Genomic DNA, 19,103 nt, shown 5'->3' with positions numbered 1-19,103 from the left:
GGAGGATTCCTAAACTGATGACTACAGTTCCAGTTTTAAGTAATATTCAAATGCCCACTGGAGACTTGCAGTTCAGGCTGAAAGAGTGGGTTGTGATGTAAGAACCCACAGAGTGGGAAGCGTCTACAACGTGGAAATTCAGGACCTTCAAAGAGAGAAAAACATGTGGCTGCCCGTGGCGGGGCCTCAAAACAGGCTTTGTGCTGAAGGTAGAGGAACCCGGAGGGAAACTTTGACTTGCTCCGTGTGATAAGGGAGAGACACCCAAACGCATCCCAGCCCCTGGACTTCGCGCAGAGTCACGGCAGAGCTGCCGGATGCCAACCTCCCCCGATGAGCCAGGCTGCCAAGGACCTGCCCACGAGGGCCCACCCAGGGGGAGAGCCCCTGCCTGCCAGGATCCCCCAGATCGCAGACACATGGCAGCCGTCAGCTGTAGGCAGATGACGGCGCGGCCGGGCCGTCGCCGTGGGAAAACGAGACGTCCCCGAGGCAGGCAGGACCCCCACCCACCTGCTCCCTGGGCTCCCAGGATGGGGTTCCAGGTACCCCTCCAGGCTCCCTGGTCAGAAATCCTGGGTTGTCCCATCTCAGGGGGGAGCAGGAGCCCCTCCCGAGGACCCCGAGCGCTTTCTGATTAAACCCGGCTGGCCGGGCTCTGAGTCGGTGCCAAGCCAAGCCAGGGGAAGGAAGAGAAGCGAAGTGGTTTGTTCCGGCTGCCCAGCGCCGCGCTGGGAAGAGTGCCCAGAACGGTTAATGCCCAAACCTCTCAGCCTTGCAAAGCGCCGCTCGCCCGGGGGGGCGCAGCGCCGCTGCTGCCAGGTAAAGGCTGGTGATTTCATTAACTCCATTCCCGTCTCCAAGGGCACAGGCTAGTTAAGCACGAGGCGTTCTTGGTAAAGGGTCAGTTCTGATTCTCGGGTCTCTCCCTCTCTCTCTACCCTGATCTACACGGTCCCAAAGAAAGCTGGGTCACTCTGCAAAGATGGAGAGAAGGGAGTGGTGGGGGACTAGAGGGAGAAACAGACACGGGCACAGAGAGAAGAGAAATTGACTCCTGGTGGGAAACGACCGCAGACTGTCCTTCTCAGTTGTGTGGCATCCAAGATGTGTACCGTCTCAAAATCACAGAGCAGTTACCTCCACTGCGTCCTCTGGATACAGGGGTGGCACCGGCCGCCCCCAGAGGGGGCTCCTTGAGTCTCCTTTCCTGCCCCTCTGCCCAAAGATCTCTGTCCGACTTCCCGTGAGACCAAAATAAAAGCTGTCCTCCTGGTTGCAGCTTCAAGTCCTGCAAGCCCTGACCTGGGGCCCCCGCCTCCCCCTGCTCACTCCTCCAGCTTCCCTGGCCTTGCCTGTCCCGGCAAACCCTCCCCAGGGCCTTTGCACTTGCTGCCCCGTCTCCGAGGTCTTGCCAGGCTTGGAAAGACCCAATCCTGCTTCTTTCCCACCATCCTGCTTCTTCCGGGGGGCCTCCCCAGACCATCCCACTCAAAGCAGCTCCAGTCCCGCCCTCCACCAGCATCGTCAGAAAGCAGTCGTCCTTGTGCGTGTGTCCACCGTCGTCCCATACCCCCCCACACACGCACACACACGCTCACATATGCACGCACACACGCCAGAACTTTGGCTCCTGGATGAGGGAGTCTGTCTCTCTGTCCAATTTCCTGCTGCCCCTCCCCACCCCCCCCCAAGCTGGAACAGCGCCTGGAACAGAGCAGGTGCTCCACGACCGCTGTTGAGTGGTGGGGTGGGGCACCCACTGGGGAAGGTAGTTGGGGGTCTGGAGACCACCCAGCAAAGACCCACAACATCAGGGCTGGCCTCTAACCACTGAAGATACCAGCAATGAAACGGCTCTGCGCTCCGGGGCCATGGGCTCCCCAGCAGGGCTGGGGCGCCTTCTGCTGGTCTCCCCTGGAGGTGTCAGGCTAGCCCTGGCCTGGGGGCTGCCTCCCCCGGGCCGCAGCCGCCCGCAGGGGAACCGCCTGGCAGGGTGGGGGCTGGCCTTGGAGTCACGGCTTCGATTCAAGAAGGGAAATCATCCGAGCTTTTAAAAAATTAAATGGAGTCAGTAATTTGATTTCAGAGAGAAGCTGAAAACCTCGTAATGGCAGGAGCAGCTCAATTCCGTGGTGAAAAGGAAAAGCTTTAAATGGGGCTATTAAGCTTTTGCCTGGGATGGATCTGCCCGGAGAAGGAAGGAGGGGGCGGGCCGGGGGGAGACGGCGTCTTTGAGGGAGAGACCGTTTATCAGCCGCGACAACCCTGATTATTTATTTATTTATTTATCTCGCATTCCGGGCGTCGCCGACGGCCGCCTCTCCTTGGCCGCGTTTCAAATCCCACTTCCAGTGATGGGTCGCCTCGGGCGGGGCTGGGGGGGCTCCCTTCCAGGGCAGCGGCGAGCGTGGCGAGCCCTGGCGTGGGCCACTGCGCCCCGGCTGCAGCTGTGCGCCCCCGGGGCCGGGGAGCACCCGCTTCTCGCCCGGGGTCACCGGGGGTCTCGGGGTGGTCCTAGCCAGCAGAGTGCCAGCTGCTGCCGCGGAAACGAGAAGAAGGGCGTGGTGAGTCAAGAAAACAAAAGAGCAACACTCTCCGCCGCCCGGCCCCTCCCCAGGTCATGGGCCCCCCGAGTCCTGGGGGGGGCACGCACCATGGGGTCCGATGGCCTCCCCGCCCAGAGATGTGTGAACCGGGGCTGAAGGCCTTCCATGCTCCTGGCACCCCCCCTGTCTGGAGCCGGGAGCCGGACAGTTGGGCTGCTCGCCCCGGGGATGGCCAGCAGGTTGGGGTGGGGGGAGCCTGCACCCAAGGTTTTCTGCCCATCACCCATGGCCTCACTCAACCCTCAACAACTCCATCAGGGGGGAGCTCTTATCATCCCCATTGATCAATGGGGAAACTGAGGCCCCGTGAGGTCACGTGCCTTGTGAGCAAGCAAGGGGCTGGGACTGAACCCCAGCCTTCACCCTGAGAGCAAGAAAAGGAGGCTGGGCCGGCCTGGGAACGTGCCCCCTCTCCCCTCGGTGAGGCCCGGGCCCCCCTTTGCAGTCTGCACCCCTCGGGGCTCCTGGGACTCACCTCGGAGTCTCCCCACCGTGGTCTTCCGACGGTCTGGAGGCCCTTGGCTCTCGGGGCCTGTTGCCAAGGTGGGCTCTGGGGGCTCCTGCTGGGGCGCGCCCCCGCCCCCCGGCCAGCAGGGAGAGGGCCTCCGAGCTGCGCCAGGCTGGGGGAAGGAGGCGCGTGGGAGCCCACGGCTCAGCGTCGGGGGCGGGGGAGGGCTGGGTGTCAGGGCCCCCCTTCCCGCGCCACCGGCCAGCGGGGGGCTGACTGCAGGCCTCGCTCTGGCCGAGCCCAGCACCCCTGGCCCTCCCACGCGAGGCCGTGGGCTTCTCGGCGGTGGGAGCCGGAGGACTCCCCGGCAGAGCTGCCAGCACTGCTCTCTGCTGGCCCAGGGGGAAGGCGCACTGGCAGAGGGGCTGCCGGCCGCGCTGGGCCTCCCGGCGGGCTCGGGCCCTGAGTCCCCCAGGCGGGCACGGGGGTCTGGCTGCTGCCAGCGCACCTTGGAGGTACTCAGCCTTGGGGTGGTGAATGTGGCCGCCCTTCCCCGCCGGACGGCGGGTCCTGGGGACGACACGTCCAGGTGCCCCCTTGGCTGCCTCCTGGGGGACGTCGGGCCCTCTCGGGGTGGCCCGGCAGGCCCCGTTGTGGAAGGTGTTTCCAGGTGCCCTCTCGGGGAACGGCGGGCTCCCGCGGCCTCTGCGGCAGGACTGGTCACCTCCTGCTGGAGCCCCTCCCTGGCCGGGTCAGGCTGCCCCCGGCGGGGCTCGGTTACAGGCCCTGACAACCCTCCCAGCAGGAGGGGACTTGCTGGTGGCTGGGCGGGGTCCTGCGCGGGCCTTGTCAGTGCAGCCAGCCGGCCTGAGACCGGGGACGCTTTGGAATGTTCAAACCTCCGGGCAGGTGGCTGAGGAGAGGTGACTTCTGAGGCCCAATGCACAGCCAGGGCTGTGGGGCCTGGGAAGACCGGCCGTGGGGACGCGGGGCTGGCCTGGAGCTCCCCGAAGGGCCCCGAGGAGAGTGTGGCTGATGGCAGGGAGGGCCCCCGGGGTGCCAGGGATGGCTCCAGCCCCGCTCTGGGGAACACGGGGACCGCAGCGGCCCAGCCCCGGCCCCCAGGCCTGGCTCTTGGCAGGAGTGACCTGAGCTCCTCCTTCAGCGAGCAGGCAGTGGGGAGGAGAGCGCCAGAAGCAAGAGCAGGTGGGCTTCGGGCACCCTGCAGGTCAGGAACCAGCAAGGGGTCCGTGGGAGCTGAGGCCCCCGGCTGCCCCTCCGGGCCTGGCTCTAAGACCCCAGGAACGAGTCCTTCGGGGAGCGGGAGGGCTCCCCTCCCCCCGCCTGTGTGCACAGCTGCCCCCCCACCCCGCCTCTTTTCCCTGTGCCCCAGAGCACCGGGGGGCTGTGAACCAGGCCAAGCAGAGGGGAGGGGGGCTGCCCTCAAGGGGGAGCTCTCGGGGTGCCCAGCTTTTTCCAGGGAACGTTCTGAATTTGAGGAGGACGTGGCAGGGCTGGGGTCTGCAGGGGGTCTGTGGGAGGGACAGTGGTGAGAGGGAGAGGCCTGCAGCCCGGCGGGGTCCGCGGATGCCCGGTGGGGGCCGGACCCTGCGGGGGAGACTGTGCACGGGGGACACAGCGATGGCCGCGGGCCAGCACTGTCATCGGAGGGCTGCTGTACAAGGCCCCGAGACAGCACTTCCCGGAGGCCTCCCGAGGCAGCTGACCCTGCAGTGTGGAACGGGGCAGAGGCAGCAGATGGCGGTCCAGCCGGAGGGGTCCCTGGTCCTGGGGGTGTGGGGGAGGGCGCGGTCCTCGGTGCGGCAGCCGCGGCAGCTGCGGCAGGCAGCTCGGTTCCCGAAGCTGCGGGAAAGGAAGCAGCGGTTAGCCCTCCTCCTAAGGCAGCGAAAGCCTCGCGTCCTTCTGCAGGCCACGCACGTCCCCTTTTATAGAGACAGGGAGACCGAGCTCCGAGAGGCAACTTCCAGCCCTGAGTTAGGAAGGAAGGAAATTCACAAACATTGACTTGGAGTCTTCTGACTATTGTGGGTGCCAAAATATATTTTGAAACTGCATCTCAGGATGTCAGGTTTTCTGCTGCCCACAAATCAAAAATGACTCCAGACATTGCCAAATGTCTCCTGGGGGTGCAAAATCGCCCCCATTTGACTGACCAGGAAACTGAAGCACAGAGAGGTCAGTGACTTGCCCAAGATCACACAGCTAATGAGCAGAAGGACTGAGATTAGATGCCTGCAAATTCCAGCTCACAGATTCAAGTACAGCTCTTAGCCGTGCTGGGTTTAGCCTTTGTGGTGTTTTAAGTCTTTTTAAGATCAATTTATGAATTTTGCAAAAGTGGGAGTTCTTCTGCAGCAATCCAGATGTCCAGCTTCTCATGGACAAGCAGATGATTTAGTCATGCTGGGCTGCCCTCCCGCAAGAACCGGCTCCAGCTGAGTACGCGGCGCTCTGCAGCCGGGCTGGGGGCCTCCAGGTCTTCCAGTCCTGGGGCTCAGGGTTTTTCTTGTCCTCGGGCTGCCTCCCTCATGTACATCCCCTGCCTGGCCCCTGGAGGCATCTTGGTCTGTGACCCCTGCTTCAAAATTTGAAATCAGCTACAGCTAAACCTTCCTCTTGGTTCCTCTTCTCCGCGGCTGGACAGCCCATTTCCTCACTGTTTGTAACGTGTGCGAGCTTAAATAATTAGGATTTGTCTTATAGGTTCTAAATACTTTTTTAGCGGGGAGAGGAGGCGCCGGTAAAAAAAATCTGTAACCACAGACAGCTTAGTCCTCGTGCATCCATACTCCAATGTATTTATTTATTTATTTGTCCATTTGCTGTGTGTTCTTCTGTGCCCGCTTGTAGTCTTGTCAGCGGCACCAGGAATCTGTGTCTCGTTTTTGTTGTGTCATCTTGCTGCTTCAGCAATCCGTGTGTGCGGTGCCACTCCTGGGCGGGCTGCACTTTCTTTCGCGCTGGGCAGCTCTTCTTATGGGGCACACTCCTTGCACGTGGGGCTCCCCCACGTGGGGGACATCCCTGCTTGGCAGGGCACTCCTTGCGCGCATCAGCACTGTGCATGGGCCAGCTGCACACGGGTCAAGGAGGCCCGGGGTTTGAACCGCGGACCTCCCATGTGGTAGACGGACGCCCTATCCAATGAGCCAGATCTGCTTCCCCATACTCCAATTTATTAGTCACATATTTACACAGAGAAATGGACTTTGTCTTAAGCAATTTTTAAAAATTCATAGTGAATATTCAATCCCACAAGCATTTATCAAGTGCTTGCCATGGGCGGGGTAGCACGATAAGGCCGATGAAGAATCAAAAGCTGAACAAGACACGGCCCCTGACCTCCAGGAATTCAGAGTGGAGGGAGAACCGGGACGGTGCACCAGTAACTATAATAAGAATAGAAAGACCTAGAAGCTGCAGGGAACCAGGGAGCGGAGAGATTCATTCTGGCTGCTGACATTAAATTAATAAAACAAGGAAGAGAACATTCTCTCCCCGTGTACATTTTTCCAGAGAGGGAAAAAAAAAAATTCTTCCTAAAATGTTTTTCTTGCTCTTGCTATTTTTGTCTTTTATTCACCATCTCCCTATCGAGAGAACCTGTCCTCTGAAGAGACGCCAGGACAAAGGTCCCCTACTCTTATGCATGTCACTCAGGCCTACGTTTTCCATTATCGTCCTCTAGACATTCGTCCCTCACCAGGTGAATGCTTCGTGAATATTATTGGATGAAACTCAAGCCCTCCCTTTCCAAAGTCAATGGCGTGGCTGCAGGAACTGTTAAAATAAAAGCAGCCAAAATGTGTAAAACCCTGCAAGAAACCTTTCCATTTTTAGCAGACTGTTCAAACTCACCCCCCCCACCCCCCGCCTTTTCTTTGTTTCTAATTCTGAATTGGGGGCTAGATGTGGTAGGCAGTCCCCCCTTTTAATCTTTAAATATAGTTCTGAATATAATTACATTTTTATGCAGCACCGAAACATCATATCCTGGTAACGGGGCACTCTTGCGCTATTAACATCTGAGTTAAATCTCCTGCGCGTCTGTCTTCTATTGAGGACAGTTAGGGATTATAAGATGAAAGTGATCAACATCATTTGTGAATTATGTGTATTTCCTTGCGCCATATTTCAATGGTTTTGCTCCCGGTGGTTCTGCATGTGTGAAGGCCAGGTTGTTTGGGAGCTGTGCTTTCACTGAGAACGGAGCCTCCTGAAGCCCTTTCAAGACCCGAATCCCTGCGTCCTGGCCTGGAGGACGTGCGCCTCGTTGAGAAGAGGGTTTCTCTCGAGTTAAGAAAGAAACTACATCCCCCCAGCGGTGTTCGTTGCCAGGGAGCTTGATCCATCTCTTTAGGGACACAGGGCGCCTGGCAGATCAGAAGGGAAGGGGCTCATTGCGCACCAGGCTCTCCTCTAAGCCCCTCCTGCCCCTGACCTTGGCCGATCCTCACACGCGTCCAGTGAGGCAGGCTCCGGTATGCCCATTTTGCAGATGGAAAAACCCTTGGCTCAACAAGCCTGAGTGACCGGCCCAGGTCCTACACCCGGCTAGGATGCTAGACCCCTGGCAGGCTGGCTCCAGAGCCAGTGACCTTGGCTCCACGTGGTTCCTGTGCCATTCCTGTCCCCAGGCCAGTTCGACCAGCAATCACCTGGTTGGGTTTGGGACCTGCGGGGCCCAGAAGGGGTGTCTCGTCAGAGGGAAACGCACCTCGGGGCCGGGGAGGGGGCTCGTGGGGCACGTGCGTGTCACGGGCAGGCGGCCCTCGTGCGGTCTCACTTACCCACGCACGGGAAGAAGTTCTCCACCGTCCAGAGGACGGGGGTGGCCTCCTTGGCGAATTCCAGGGTCAGGTCTACCCTGTAGAAAGCTTGCGTTCCCAGGATTCCTCGGGCCTCCTGGCATTGCTGCAGGGCAACGAGGAAGTTGTTGCACGAGGCGAGGCGTGTGCCGAGGGTCGTGTCCCCCGGGTCCACCTTGGCGAGAGTGCCCGGCGTCGGGGGCTTCGGGGGCGAAGGTCCCGTTCCAGCCAGCCCCACAGAGCTGCTCTCCACGTTTCTAACCCCACACGATGCCGAGAGCCCCAAGGAGACGGCGCCTCGGGAGGGAAAGCTCAGCTTTGGCATCAGGACACTGACCTGGCCCTGGAGCCTCCCGGCCGCGGGGAGGCTGACCACCACGAAGTCCCTGCTTTCAGCGACCGTGAAGGGGCCAGAGGGGTGGACGTGGAGGGACGTCAGGCTCAGGCTGTCCTCGATGTGGGGGCCTCTTCGGACCGAGCCCAGTCTCTGCTTGGGGATGTGAACCAAGAGCTCCGACTCCGGCTGGGCTGACGCTGGAGAGAAAGACACGGGGCGTGGAAAACACACACTTGCGGGGACGGGGACGGGGACGGGGGCCCCTGCCTGGGGCCGCACAGCCCACCTCCTGGGCTGGCGAGCTGATGGGAGTCCCTGGGGTCCTGGGGTCCCTGCCTGCCAGCGCTGGAACTTGGCTGCACCAGAGAAGAAGAGAAGAAAAGAGCCGTCCCCACACACTGGCGCGATCCTGGATCCTGCCGTTTGCAAAGGCCAGGAAGGGAGTGGCTGCCAGGAGCAGAGCTGCCCTGGGGCGCTGCAGAAACGTCCCTGCCAAGACTCTCCGCAGCTCAGGCGACCTCGCCTGGTGCCCCTTCCATTACCAAAGCTGCTCTTAAGAAATACAGCTCCTATCAGTTGTTTACACTTTAGTAAGAACTTCGTTGTGTCAGCTCTCTCAAGGGGCACTTCAAGCCAGCACTGCAGTTGCTAAATGAAAGCATCTGTCTCCAAATAAAGGGATTTCAAGCATCATAAACGGAGGAGGAGAGGTGCTCGGGGCCTGGCAGAGCCACCCCCAATGTCCTGCACTCGGTTCATCGTAAAATTCTATACGCATGTAAAACCTGGGCCACCCCTGATCCCCTACACTGGGTCCACCTAACTGCACCCAGTTCTTCAGCACTTGAAGGCCCTGGAGGTGGGACGTGGCCACCCAGCTCCCACCTCTCTACATAACATAAGGCGCACAGGAGCCGTGGCACGCAGGCTGAAGACACCCCTACCAGAGACATACGCCAATCAGCGGCCCCACCTGGCCTGCCACGAAGGCCACGGAGGCCACGGAGACCCAGAGAGGCTGGTGGAGGCTGCAGACTCTCACCCACCTTTGCGAATAGTTCCCAGAGTCTCAGACTCCTTGGAGCCCATTTCCAGGACCTCCTGGGAGTTCTGCTTTGGGTCGCCATTCCACCACCCCCAGCCCCACCCCATCCATGCCACTCTAGCAAGGGCAAACTTCTCTGTGTCCCAGGCATTTCAGAAATGCACAGCCAAGGTCACTAGGAGAGGAAAGGCGGGTCTGGACAGATGAGAAGACAGTGCCCAGAGAAGGCCGGAGAAGGGAAGGGACGAGAGCGCGCTGGAGGCGGGAACGGCGGCCGCGAGGGGCGCTCCTGGGGCTTACGCGGTGGGCAGGCAGCTTCTAAGGAGTAAGCACGGTGGCCGCTGACCAGCCGGAGAGGCAGGAGCTCTGCGGAGGTGTTCAGCACCTGCGGGGCGGGGGAGACCCTCCTGTGACCTCTAAAACGGCTCTTTCTGGAAACAGACTCCCTCCCCGGGCCCCCCACCGTTGGACTGGTCTCTGGACCAAACCCCCGAGTGGTGCAGAGCCGGGGGCAGCGCCCCGAAGCGAGCAGGAAATATTATTTAGCAGGGATATTTTTAGCAGGGAGCAGGCTGGGAGCAAATGTCATGTGCGCCGTCTCCTCTTACATGGCAACTTTGGGCTATTTAAAGAGATGGTAATTACGCTCCTGCCACCGTGATCAGGGCGCGCTGACTACATGATTGCACAAGCCCCTCATCTGTCGAGCGGAGCACTTTGCACTAATGGGGCCCAATTTTCGAAGCCGCCTGCCTAAATCTGTCCAGTCTCCCAGGTGGACATTTGAATCGGCACCGGAGGCACAGCAAACGCTGCCAGCGATTCCTGGGGGGGACGCTGGCCCCCGGGAGCCTCCCCAGCCGGGCGGGCCTGCTGCCCACCGCTCACCTCCCTCCTCTGAAGGTCCTGCCTGGGGCTCTGGACGGTGACGGTGGTGGCATTGATGTCCACGTACAAGCCCATCAGGCTGGCATCTTCCAGGGATGCCACCATCTCCCCTCGGAGCGACAGCAGCCACGGGGCCTGGAGGAAGAGGACACGTAAACCGTCTGGCCGGGAGACCCCGTAACTGGGGGTGGAGGACAAGGGACCCTTGAGGGGACACTCAGGAGGGTGGGCAGGACCGGGAGACGGGGCGGGCAGGGCGCTGGAGGGCACCCGCTCTCCTTGGGGGGCGCACACCCCTCGGGGAGCGCTGGGTACACAGCAGGTGCACTCTGGCTGCAGGGACTTGCGGCTGGCCCTAAGAGCAATACCAGCCCGGCACCCGGCGCTGCGCCCAGGCCAGGCACAGCCAGGTTCTGCCCTCATTACCCTACTCTAGAAGGACACTGGCAAGGGGGCCTTGAATAAAAGTGGGTGCCTGATGATAGGAGAGGGGCAGGGAGGGGTCTCCAGCCCCCAAGTAGGAGGAACTGGAGAGAGAACTGGAGGGAGGGCTGCCAGCTATCTTCAGATGCCCCGAGGGGCAGGAAACAGAAGGAAGTGGCTCCTTGGGGGAAGCTGCAGAGGGCAGACCTAGGACAGGTGCAAAGTGTGGGAAGCAGCTCTTCCCCAGGGCTGCAGGGGCCTCACTAAGGGGTGAGCTGCCCGTCCCCGGGGACTTCGCACAGGGAATCTGGCGTGGGAAGGACCGCCTGCAGGGGCCCCCAGCCCAGCCCCCCACAGCCCCACCCCTGTGTTCCTCTCAGGGGGCTTCAGGGGGGCACCAGGACAGGCGTTAAGCTTCTGCTCCAGGACTTGGGCCTGGAAGCGTTGGCACTGTCCACGGACACCCTTCAAGGGGGCACAGGGGAGGCCACACCTCTGGCCACAGGGCATCCCCGAGCACCAGGCCCAGCACAACCAGCAGCCCCTTCCGGAAAGTGGCTGCTGCCCCCCTACCTGACCGCGGGTGCTTCCCAGGGGCAGGGGTCGTGAGACCTGCAAGACAAAGGAGAAGCCAAGTCTCCCTGGCACACGGAGAGCCAAGGTGAGTGAGTAAACATTCCTGCCTAAGTGTGTAAGAGCCGGCAATTACCCCAGCAGGCGGCCACAGAGAGGGCGGGTGCCAGCCGGGTTGTTTGCTCATTACGACGAGAAAACCATTTATGTTCTGGGACTCAAGTGTCAACAGACCCCGGGAAATGTCACCGCCTCAGCTGCCGCCCCGGGCCGGGCCAAGGGGCAGCTGGGGGCTCGGGCACAGCTGGCACGACCACGAAGGCTGCGTGTGGCGCCCATCGGGACCCGTCTGCCGTCAGGGTTGTCCGGCCCAGGCCTCTCCCTGGTCCTTCCATCTCGCTTTTCTCCCGAGCTCACCCGTCTCCTCCTCGCCCCTCTTCTTTCCGATTGGGGTCCCGCCAGCCGTGGGAGACAGAGCCCTCTGGGCGCCTGCTCACCCACCTCACTGCACTCGGGCGACCAAACCATCAGCCCTGGATCAGGGAGGCTCCCAGGCCGGGGCTTCTGGTTTCTGGGTATTGGTCCCTGCACTGCCCCTGAGCCTCGCAGCCTCATCGGGGGCACCTGTCTCCCCGTTTCACAGGTGAGGGAGCAGAGGGGACAGTGCGGGGAGGCCCTCCCACGGCTGCCAGTGCCACCCCCCGCCCAGCTGCTCTCTTGGTTCCTTCTGCTTCTTCCAAGTCCCTCTGGCCTCTGCCCCCCACCTGGACAGAGAGGCCGTGGCGAAGGAGAGAGTCTCCATCCAGCGGAGTGTCCCTCAGAGGTCACCTGCTCCCACGGTGCAAGGAGGGGGCTGCAGCCAGGGCGGACTCACCTGGACGCTTCCCCGCCCCAAGGCCCGCCTCGCACCCAGACGCAGAGGGCGGTCCCAGGAGGCTTTACTAGAAGGCAGGGTGGCGGGCAGTGGCCCTCCAGACCCCACCGGCTCAGGCCCTGCCACCCCCTGGCCCAGAGACCCCCCAGGGGCTGCTGAGGGTCTGAGGCTCAGGACAGTGCCTGGAGCTCCTGGGGGAGTCCCGGCCACTCCCACATCCTTGGACTTGCTGCTTGTGGGGAGAAGGAAGCCACAGAGGAGACGCTGTGCTGCTGGCAGGGGACAGGACACTCAGCGTGTGTCCCTTTTGAACAGCAAAACCTTGTCCCACCGCTCCCACAGACCCGTCTGCTATGACCTGGAGTAACCCCCCGGGGGCTGGGTTTTAAGAAAGAAGGAAAGACTCGATCAAGTGCATGTTAAAAATAAAACGAAATGCGCAGTGCCCTTTAAGGCCGGGCCACCGGTTGCCACGCGGAGGCTATATTCAAGGCCCGCGGACATTCGGCAGGACCTGCGGGCAGCCTTCCTGGGAGCAATCGCTAATCACTGCGCCGAGTTTACGGGTGCCCCTGGGCACACTTAACCCAGGGCAATGAATAGTTACTGCGCGGCCTCCCGCTCGGGGCCTGTGGGCACACTTAAGCGAGCGCACGCATCGCTGGGAGCGGGCACGGCTCGTGTACACCCTTGGGCACCCCGCGCCATCAGCGGGGAGAGGCAGAGTATTAAATATCTATGTGCCCTGTGCCCACAGCTGCGTTTAGCCAAGGGCAAGGCCGGTGAAACGGCTTTAATTAAAACTTAATGCAAGTTCAAGGTGCAGCCACGGAAGCAGCGGCTGCAGAAGCCACCAGGAATGAATCAGTCAATTCGATGAGGTTCTGGGGGGGAGGGGAGGAGAGGGAGCCGGGGAGGGGGGCCGGGACGGCGGCGACCTGTCCTCCCGTCGCTGCTTGCTGCAGACCGGCTCTCTCTGCGTCTCCGTTCTGGGAAGCGGGGACACCCCACACTCCCCGTACCGCAGTTGGGGAAGGACGCTGGGGAGGGGGCACTCGGCTTCAAGGCCGGGGCTGGGAGCGGGTCCCGCGGCTCTTCTCAGCCATTCAGCCCCTGTCCTGTCCCCGGCTACATCATCCCCCTGGTGGCAGCTCCCAGAATTACAGGCCCAGTGCAGAGGGAGAAATGACCAAACCAATACTAGGGAGGGGGCAACGAAAAAGGCAGGTGGCAGAGAAAGCCCCCCTGCACAGCTCCTTCAGGTTGGGGGGGCGCGCAAAAGCGCTTCAGAGATGTCTGGCCACCCGCCCATGGCAGCGAAGCAGGTGGAGCTGAGACGAGCTCGGTTTTGCTGAGCCGGTGGTCTGGGGTCTTTCCCCCGTACCGTGCTCGTTTTAAACTTCAGACCATATTCCCATTATTATAAGAATAAAACTGTTCATTTCTTCCTGGGGCAAGGGACCTGTCTTACTCAAATGTGTTCTCTTAGCCCCAGCACAGTGCCTAGCACGTAGCAGGGGCTTAATAAAAGCTCATTGGACGAAGGGTGCCTGCCGTTAGCAGCCTTTCCTCTCCAGCCCCTCCTTTCTTTCCTCCTTTCCTTTTCTCTCCCTCCCCTGCCCTCCCCTATCTCCTGCCTCACGCCCATCTCCCTCATCCTCTCAGCCAGAGGTTGCAAACTGCATCCCTCAGGCCAAATTCAGCCCACTGGAGGGTTTTGTTTGAGCCAGACAGTGTTTAAAAAATGAAATCAACCTTTTTTTTAAGTTGGGAGTTTCCACATGCAAGTATGGATTTCCAGTTTCTCTTGAAAAGCTGGAAAATCTGGCAAGAGGGGGCCAGAGTTGACTGGCAGCTACCCCTCCAGAGGGGTTGGGGTTTGGGATGCGCGCTGCAGCCCGCCAGGCCCCTCCACTCTGCCGGGGTCAAAGCGCACCTCCCATCGTCAGCAGAGGACGCGGGCAGTTTTCCCAAATGCTGCCCGCTTAGTTCTCTCATCTGTGAAATGGGGGAGTCCCAGGCCCTTCTGCAGAGGATTGCTCTGAAGAAGAGACGAGCTGACAGTTACAGCAGCTCCTGGCACAGAGTGTTTTCTAAATAAATGAAGACATGAATGAAATTCTCTATTGCCTCTTCGGTCTAACACACTCGTCTCTGCTGTGGCCTCGGTCCCTGGAACACACCGCATCACTCCCCCCCCCCCCCGCACTGTTCCCCCAAACTCACAGAGGCTCCCTCAGGGTTAGAGAGAAACTCAATTTCCAGGAGCTCACAAGGCAATGAAAGAGACTCAGACTTTGGGAGAAACCTCTGTTTCCTGGTCTTCAAAATGGAAACGTTAGAGCCGACAGCATCGGAGGTCCTTTTTACAGCCAAATGTCTTGGATGTTACCTGGGAGCGAGACTGAGCACCCAAACTAGCAAGTTGTTTCGACCCAGAGAGGAAGAAAAGAACGGAAAGGACACAATTCTATAGCTTGCCTGCCACCGTCCCTTATGGGAGCCGTGTTGGAAAATCAAGAACCCCATTCAGGGGTCTTTTACTCCACCCCCCCAGGAGGGGGAGACCAAGTGGGTAACAGTCCAGTGGCCCCAGCACCCAACAGGCACCTGCGAATGTCCGCAGAGGAGTGAGGCCGCCCCGGACCGCCGGCCGACAGCACTCTGCCAGGGCCCCGTCCCGTGGCTCCGGGCCGCGCCGCCTGCCCCGGCCGTCGGGGAGAAGCCGAGCCCGTACCTGAACGAACGTGGGCCCGCAGTGCACGCTCTCCTGGCTCAGCCTCGACGTGACCACGGGACACTCCATTATGTAGCGATCGCTCTCCTCCAACCTTTCCACCCCTTTGTGAAATATTCTGATTTCCAACCTATAATTTCCTGTCTGGAAGTAGGGCAAAAATTCACGAGTGCAAATGAAAAAGGAAAATACAGTTAATAGACTGCAATTATAGGTCAGTGACTAGTCACAGCTACTGCAATTAACACTCGCTGCCTCGAAGCCAGGTGCCTCTCGCCGAGGAGAGCCGAGGAGCACGACCCAAGCGGGCCGGGCCGTGGAACCTGGAACCCGCTTCTGGGCTCCGGCCCTTCGGCCCCCACCGGGGCAGCCCTCGGGCTTGTGGGACGTCCGTAGAGGTCAGGAAGGTCACCCCTGGTCAGACAGAGCAAGAGCTTGTCCCTAAACGTCACCTGGCGCCTGACAGACACGAGCTCGCGCCTTCCCTCCTGGGGCCTTGTAAGGAAGGCTGTCTTAGTCCCATTGAGAAATGGCTGCGGGGGGGGGCTCAGAGGAGGGAGGTGACTCAGCCAAAGGCCTGGGACTGCTGTTCCTGAGCCTGGACATGGGGCCAGGCCAGGCTCTGCCCGTTACTCGGCTGCCTCGTGTTTGAGTGCCACATGGGGCTCCAAGGTGTCAAACCCTGAGTCCCACAAGGGAAGCAGGGACTCCCCTCATCCAGCCACAAAGGAAGGGCGGAAGTTTAGGCTTTGCGGTGGCCCCGAGGGAAGGTGTGGGGGGGTGGCGGGGTGTCGAAGGGGAGGGGCGGTTACAGAGAGAAGGAAGAGAAGGCGTCCTGCTCTTGACCACAAGCCCACCGGGGAGAAACTCTGGGTTTGGACAAGGAAGGGAGAAAAAGAAGAAATGAAGAAATGAAGAAAAGAGAAAATGGAGGGGTTGGGGGGGGGGCATTTGCATCCTCTCAGAAGCCAGGAATTGGAATTAAAGCAACGGGAGAGCCCACAAGAGGCAACCTCCTGGCCTCACGCCACCAGTCGCCGCTTGAATCACAGCCCCCTTCACCCTCCTGCCCCCTGAGGGCAGCTCCGCTGCTCCTGCCCCCCTCTAACTGGCCCCTGAGCCCCTGCTCAGAAGCCCCCTCCCCTGAGCCTTCCTCAGGGGGGTGGGGTGAAGCTGGGGCCGTGGGGGAGGAGGAACTCCATGAGAGAGCGCAAAGAACGCGTGCACATCCCACTGAGCGGAGGGGCCTGTGAGCCCAGGAGGGGTCTGTGCGAGTGAGGGACCCTGAAGCTCAGGCCCAATCAGCTGTGCCCTAAATCAGCCTCTGGGCAACGACGCAGCACCATTTGCCCACTTCACTAAGCACTTACTGTGTGCCGAACCCTGAGGCAAACAGGGTTCCCCGAGACTCCAGAGCTGGTACGAGCAGATACTTTATTAACCAGGGTGGCCGGGGCAAGGATAGAAGCAGGTACATTACACAGCAGCAGGGATCAACCACCGGGAAGACTGCCTGGAGGAGGCAGCGTCCAAGCTGAGTTAACACAGTGCTGGGGACTGATTCATGAACCCACAAAAGACATGCTCCAGTCTTCATCTGTGCTCCAGTGGGTGGGAACCCACTCGTAAATCGGGCCTTGGAAGAAGTTACTATTACTTAAGGGGGGACGTATTTGTGACGCACATCTTCCAAGATCCACATTAAATGAGGCCAAATTGAATTACACCGTGTGACGGACTCTTTATGGGCAGAGGACATCCAGAAGCATGAGTGAGAAGACGCCAGAGGCCAGTGGAAGTCAGGGGAGCAGACAGGAGAGAGAGAGACGGCGAGAGCGCACGTGGCAGAGGCTGGCCCTCCGGGCGCCGGGGACTCAGGACCCGGAGGCCAGTCCTGCCAATGCCCCACTGCCGGGCTTGGAGCCTCCAAAACCGGGAGACAACAAACCCCAGTGGTTAAAGCCCCCCACATGTGGTGTGCGGCATCGCAGCCCCCGCCGCTGCGCCCACGTCTGTGTCTAGACTTCCTACGCCTCCGGCAGGAACCGGGCCAGGACCGAGCCTGGTCTCGCCTCTCTCGCCTCCCTCCTGCAATGCCACCAGGCGCAGGCTGACCGGGGATCAGGGCGCAGCCTCCTCCCGCGACATCCGTGGCCAGCCTCAGATGGCAGCTTCCCAAGAGACAGCCTCGTCTCCCCACAAAAGCTCCTTCCCAAGCCCACCTCCTTCCTCACGGAGCAGGCCGAGAACCGAGCTTGGAAAACGAGATCGCCGTCCGGCTCCGGATGCAGAAAGTAGCCGCATTTGGCGAGGAGCGAATCCAGGCGGTCGGGGCCCCTCCCGGTGCCTAAAGTGGGAGAGGGACAGAAGCGCAGGTTGGGTGCCCTGGACGTATGGCCCCGGCGAGGTGGGAAGTCTCGGGCCCCCAGGTGAAAAGCCGTGGGCTGCTAGGCCTGGGCGCTCCTTGCTTGGAGTGAGTGGAAACAGTGGCCGCGGGAAAAGGCCTGGAGAGCGGTGCCCCGGCCGGGCCGCCCTGAGAATAAATCCAGATTCCAGCCCCTTCTCCCCATTCCGGTCACCCGCCGGGTCTCTTCTGCTGCCTCCTCCCTCTCCCTTCTGCCTGTTCTGCAGCCAGCAGGGTCCTGTTCAAAACTAGATCAGACCATGTCACGCCTCTGCTCAAACCTCCCCATTTCCCACTCCGAGGAGAAGCCACAGTCCTTGAAGGCCCGTGACTCCCCCTTCCTCTCGCCGACCCCTCCCCACATCCATTCACTCTGCTCCCGCCCTCTCCACCAGCCACCCCAGCCTCCCTGCTACTGCTCCAGCATGCCAGGCACATGCTTGCCTCAGGGCCTTTGCACGGGCTGTGTCGGCTGCCTGGAACTCTCTTCTCCTGGAACCTGCATGGCTCACTCCCTCGCCTCCTTCAAGCCTTTGCTCAGATTTTCAACAAGGCCCACCCCATCCACTTCCCCCTTTTCCTGCTCTCCTGTTTCCTTTCTCGTCACATTTTTTACCTTCTAATCTACTGTCTCCTTCCTTTATTTTACCATATCTACTATTTGCCTCTCCCACCAAAATGTCAGTTCCATGAGGTTTATGGTCTAGGGCTTAGTGCAGTGTCTGGCACTCAGAACTCAATAAATATTTGTTGAATGAGTCAAATAGAAAGAGTGATATCTCTGGGCCAAAGGACTATGAGTAGTTTTGATGATCGTCTTTGGATTTCCTCTAGTTTCCTCTTTTCCTTGTATTGCTTTTGCCATGCTTTTTTAAAGTCATTTTTAATGGCTCACCATTTCATTTTCAAATACTTGACTCTCAAGTGTGTGTTGGATGGACAACGAAAGTGCCAGTTCAGAAAACGGCGGGGGAAGCCTTTCCGGGGGAGCTCCCGCCTCTTAGAAGCACGCCGCTTCCACTGCTATCTTTAGCAGGAGCTGAGGGCCGTGCGCTGGCTCGGGAGGCGCTGAAAGGCAGGCTCTCACTGGGGAAATAAAGTGTCTAAGTCGGGATGTGCAAATTGACCTGGATCATTTTAGTTTTGCATTCACGTTTGCACTTTGTAAATATTTGCCTGGCATCCTGCTGCTCACATCTGCTTGCTGTCCCCTCAAGTTTATGGAAGGCAGCAGGTACCGTCATTTCCCCACCTGGCGCTGCCAGCACTGCCGCGTGAGATGAAAACTCTCCGGCGAGAGCCACAGGTGCCTCTGACAGGGCCTAAAACTAATGGCCTGTGGCTGGCCGCTGTGACTAATTCTCTGATTATTGACTTTATGATTTTACGCTTAAAACTTCTTTATAATAACACACAGAAATGTTTAATGGGCTCTATCCAGAGCCATAAAAATTACTTATTGAACAAGCATTTTAAAACTATTAATCTATTGTTTTCCATTAATAATTGCTCTCCGAAGAACAGGCGACAGCTTAATGTATCCAGAGCATTTCTCCTGGAAAAGTGGTCTTTTAATACTCAAACGCCCTCCCGAGGCTGCACAGGCGGCCTGCCCACGGGGTGGAGGGCGCGCCCAGGGCAGACTTAGGCCTCCCGGTTCCCATAAGGCGCTTGGAGAGTTTCCCGAATGAACAGGGCCCCTGGGCGGCTTTCCTAGACTCCAGTGGAGATCGCAAAGCCCCTTTCCGCAATTTCTCTCTTCCTGTGGAGAAGTGAAGAGAGATTCTATGGGTCTCTTCTGCTCCCCTACCCCAGCCGTGGAAAAGGCAGGCAGACGGGCGCGCCATACTCTCTCTACTCTTGTTCCCTCCGCTCCCAACCCCAAGACCACCCAGGAAGGTTCCGGATCGCCCACCCCTTCCCGCTTTTTCTGCTG

At 59.9% G+C, this 19,103-nt stretch overlaps 1 protein-coding gene across 1 annotated transcript in view; it reads right to left on the bottom strand.

The window, feature by feature from the left end:
• Window positions 1-2,272: 2,272 nt before the first annotated feature.
• Window positions 2,273-19,103, bottom strand: part of CIROZ (ciliated left-right organizer protein containing ZP-N domains) — a 17,680-nt gene continuing 849 nt past the window's right edge. Inside the window, exons 3-11 of the mRNA XM_071217176.1 lie at window positions 16,986-17,110; window positions 14,764-14,907; window positions 11,153-11,191; window positions 10,157-10,291; window positions 9,569-9,653; window positions 8,224-8,420; window positions 7,869-7,992; window positions 3,085-4,920; window positions 2,273-2,539 (exon numbers count right to left, since the gene is read on the bottom strand). Coding sequence (XP_071073277.1) covers window positions 2,289-2,539; window positions 3,085-4,920; window positions 7,869-7,992; window positions 8,224-8,420; window positions 9,569-9,653; window positions 10,157-10,291; window positions 11,153-11,191; window positions 14,764-14,907; window positions 16,986-17,110 — 2,936 coding nt within the window. The 3' untranslated portion in view covers window positions 2,273-2,288. The remainder of the gene's footprint in view (window positions 2,540-3,084; window positions 4,921-7,868; window positions 7,993-8,223; window positions 8,421-9,568; window positions 9,654-10,156; window positions 10,292-11,152; window positions 11,192-14,763; window positions 14,908-16,985; window positions 17,111-19,103) is intronic.

This window comes from Dasypus novemcinctus, chromosome 9 (genome assembly GCF_030445035.2).
Source record: "Dasypus novemcinctus isolate mDasNov1 chromosome 9, mDasNov1.1.hap2, whole genome shotgun sequence".
In the NCBI taxonomy this organism is placed as follows: domain Eukaryota; kingdom Metazoa; phylum Chordata; class Mammalia; order Cingulata; family Dasypodidae; genus Dasypus; species Dasypus novemcinctus.
Note: the sequence above shows the minus strand (reverse complement) of the source record. Positions and strands in the feature narration are given on the sequence as shown.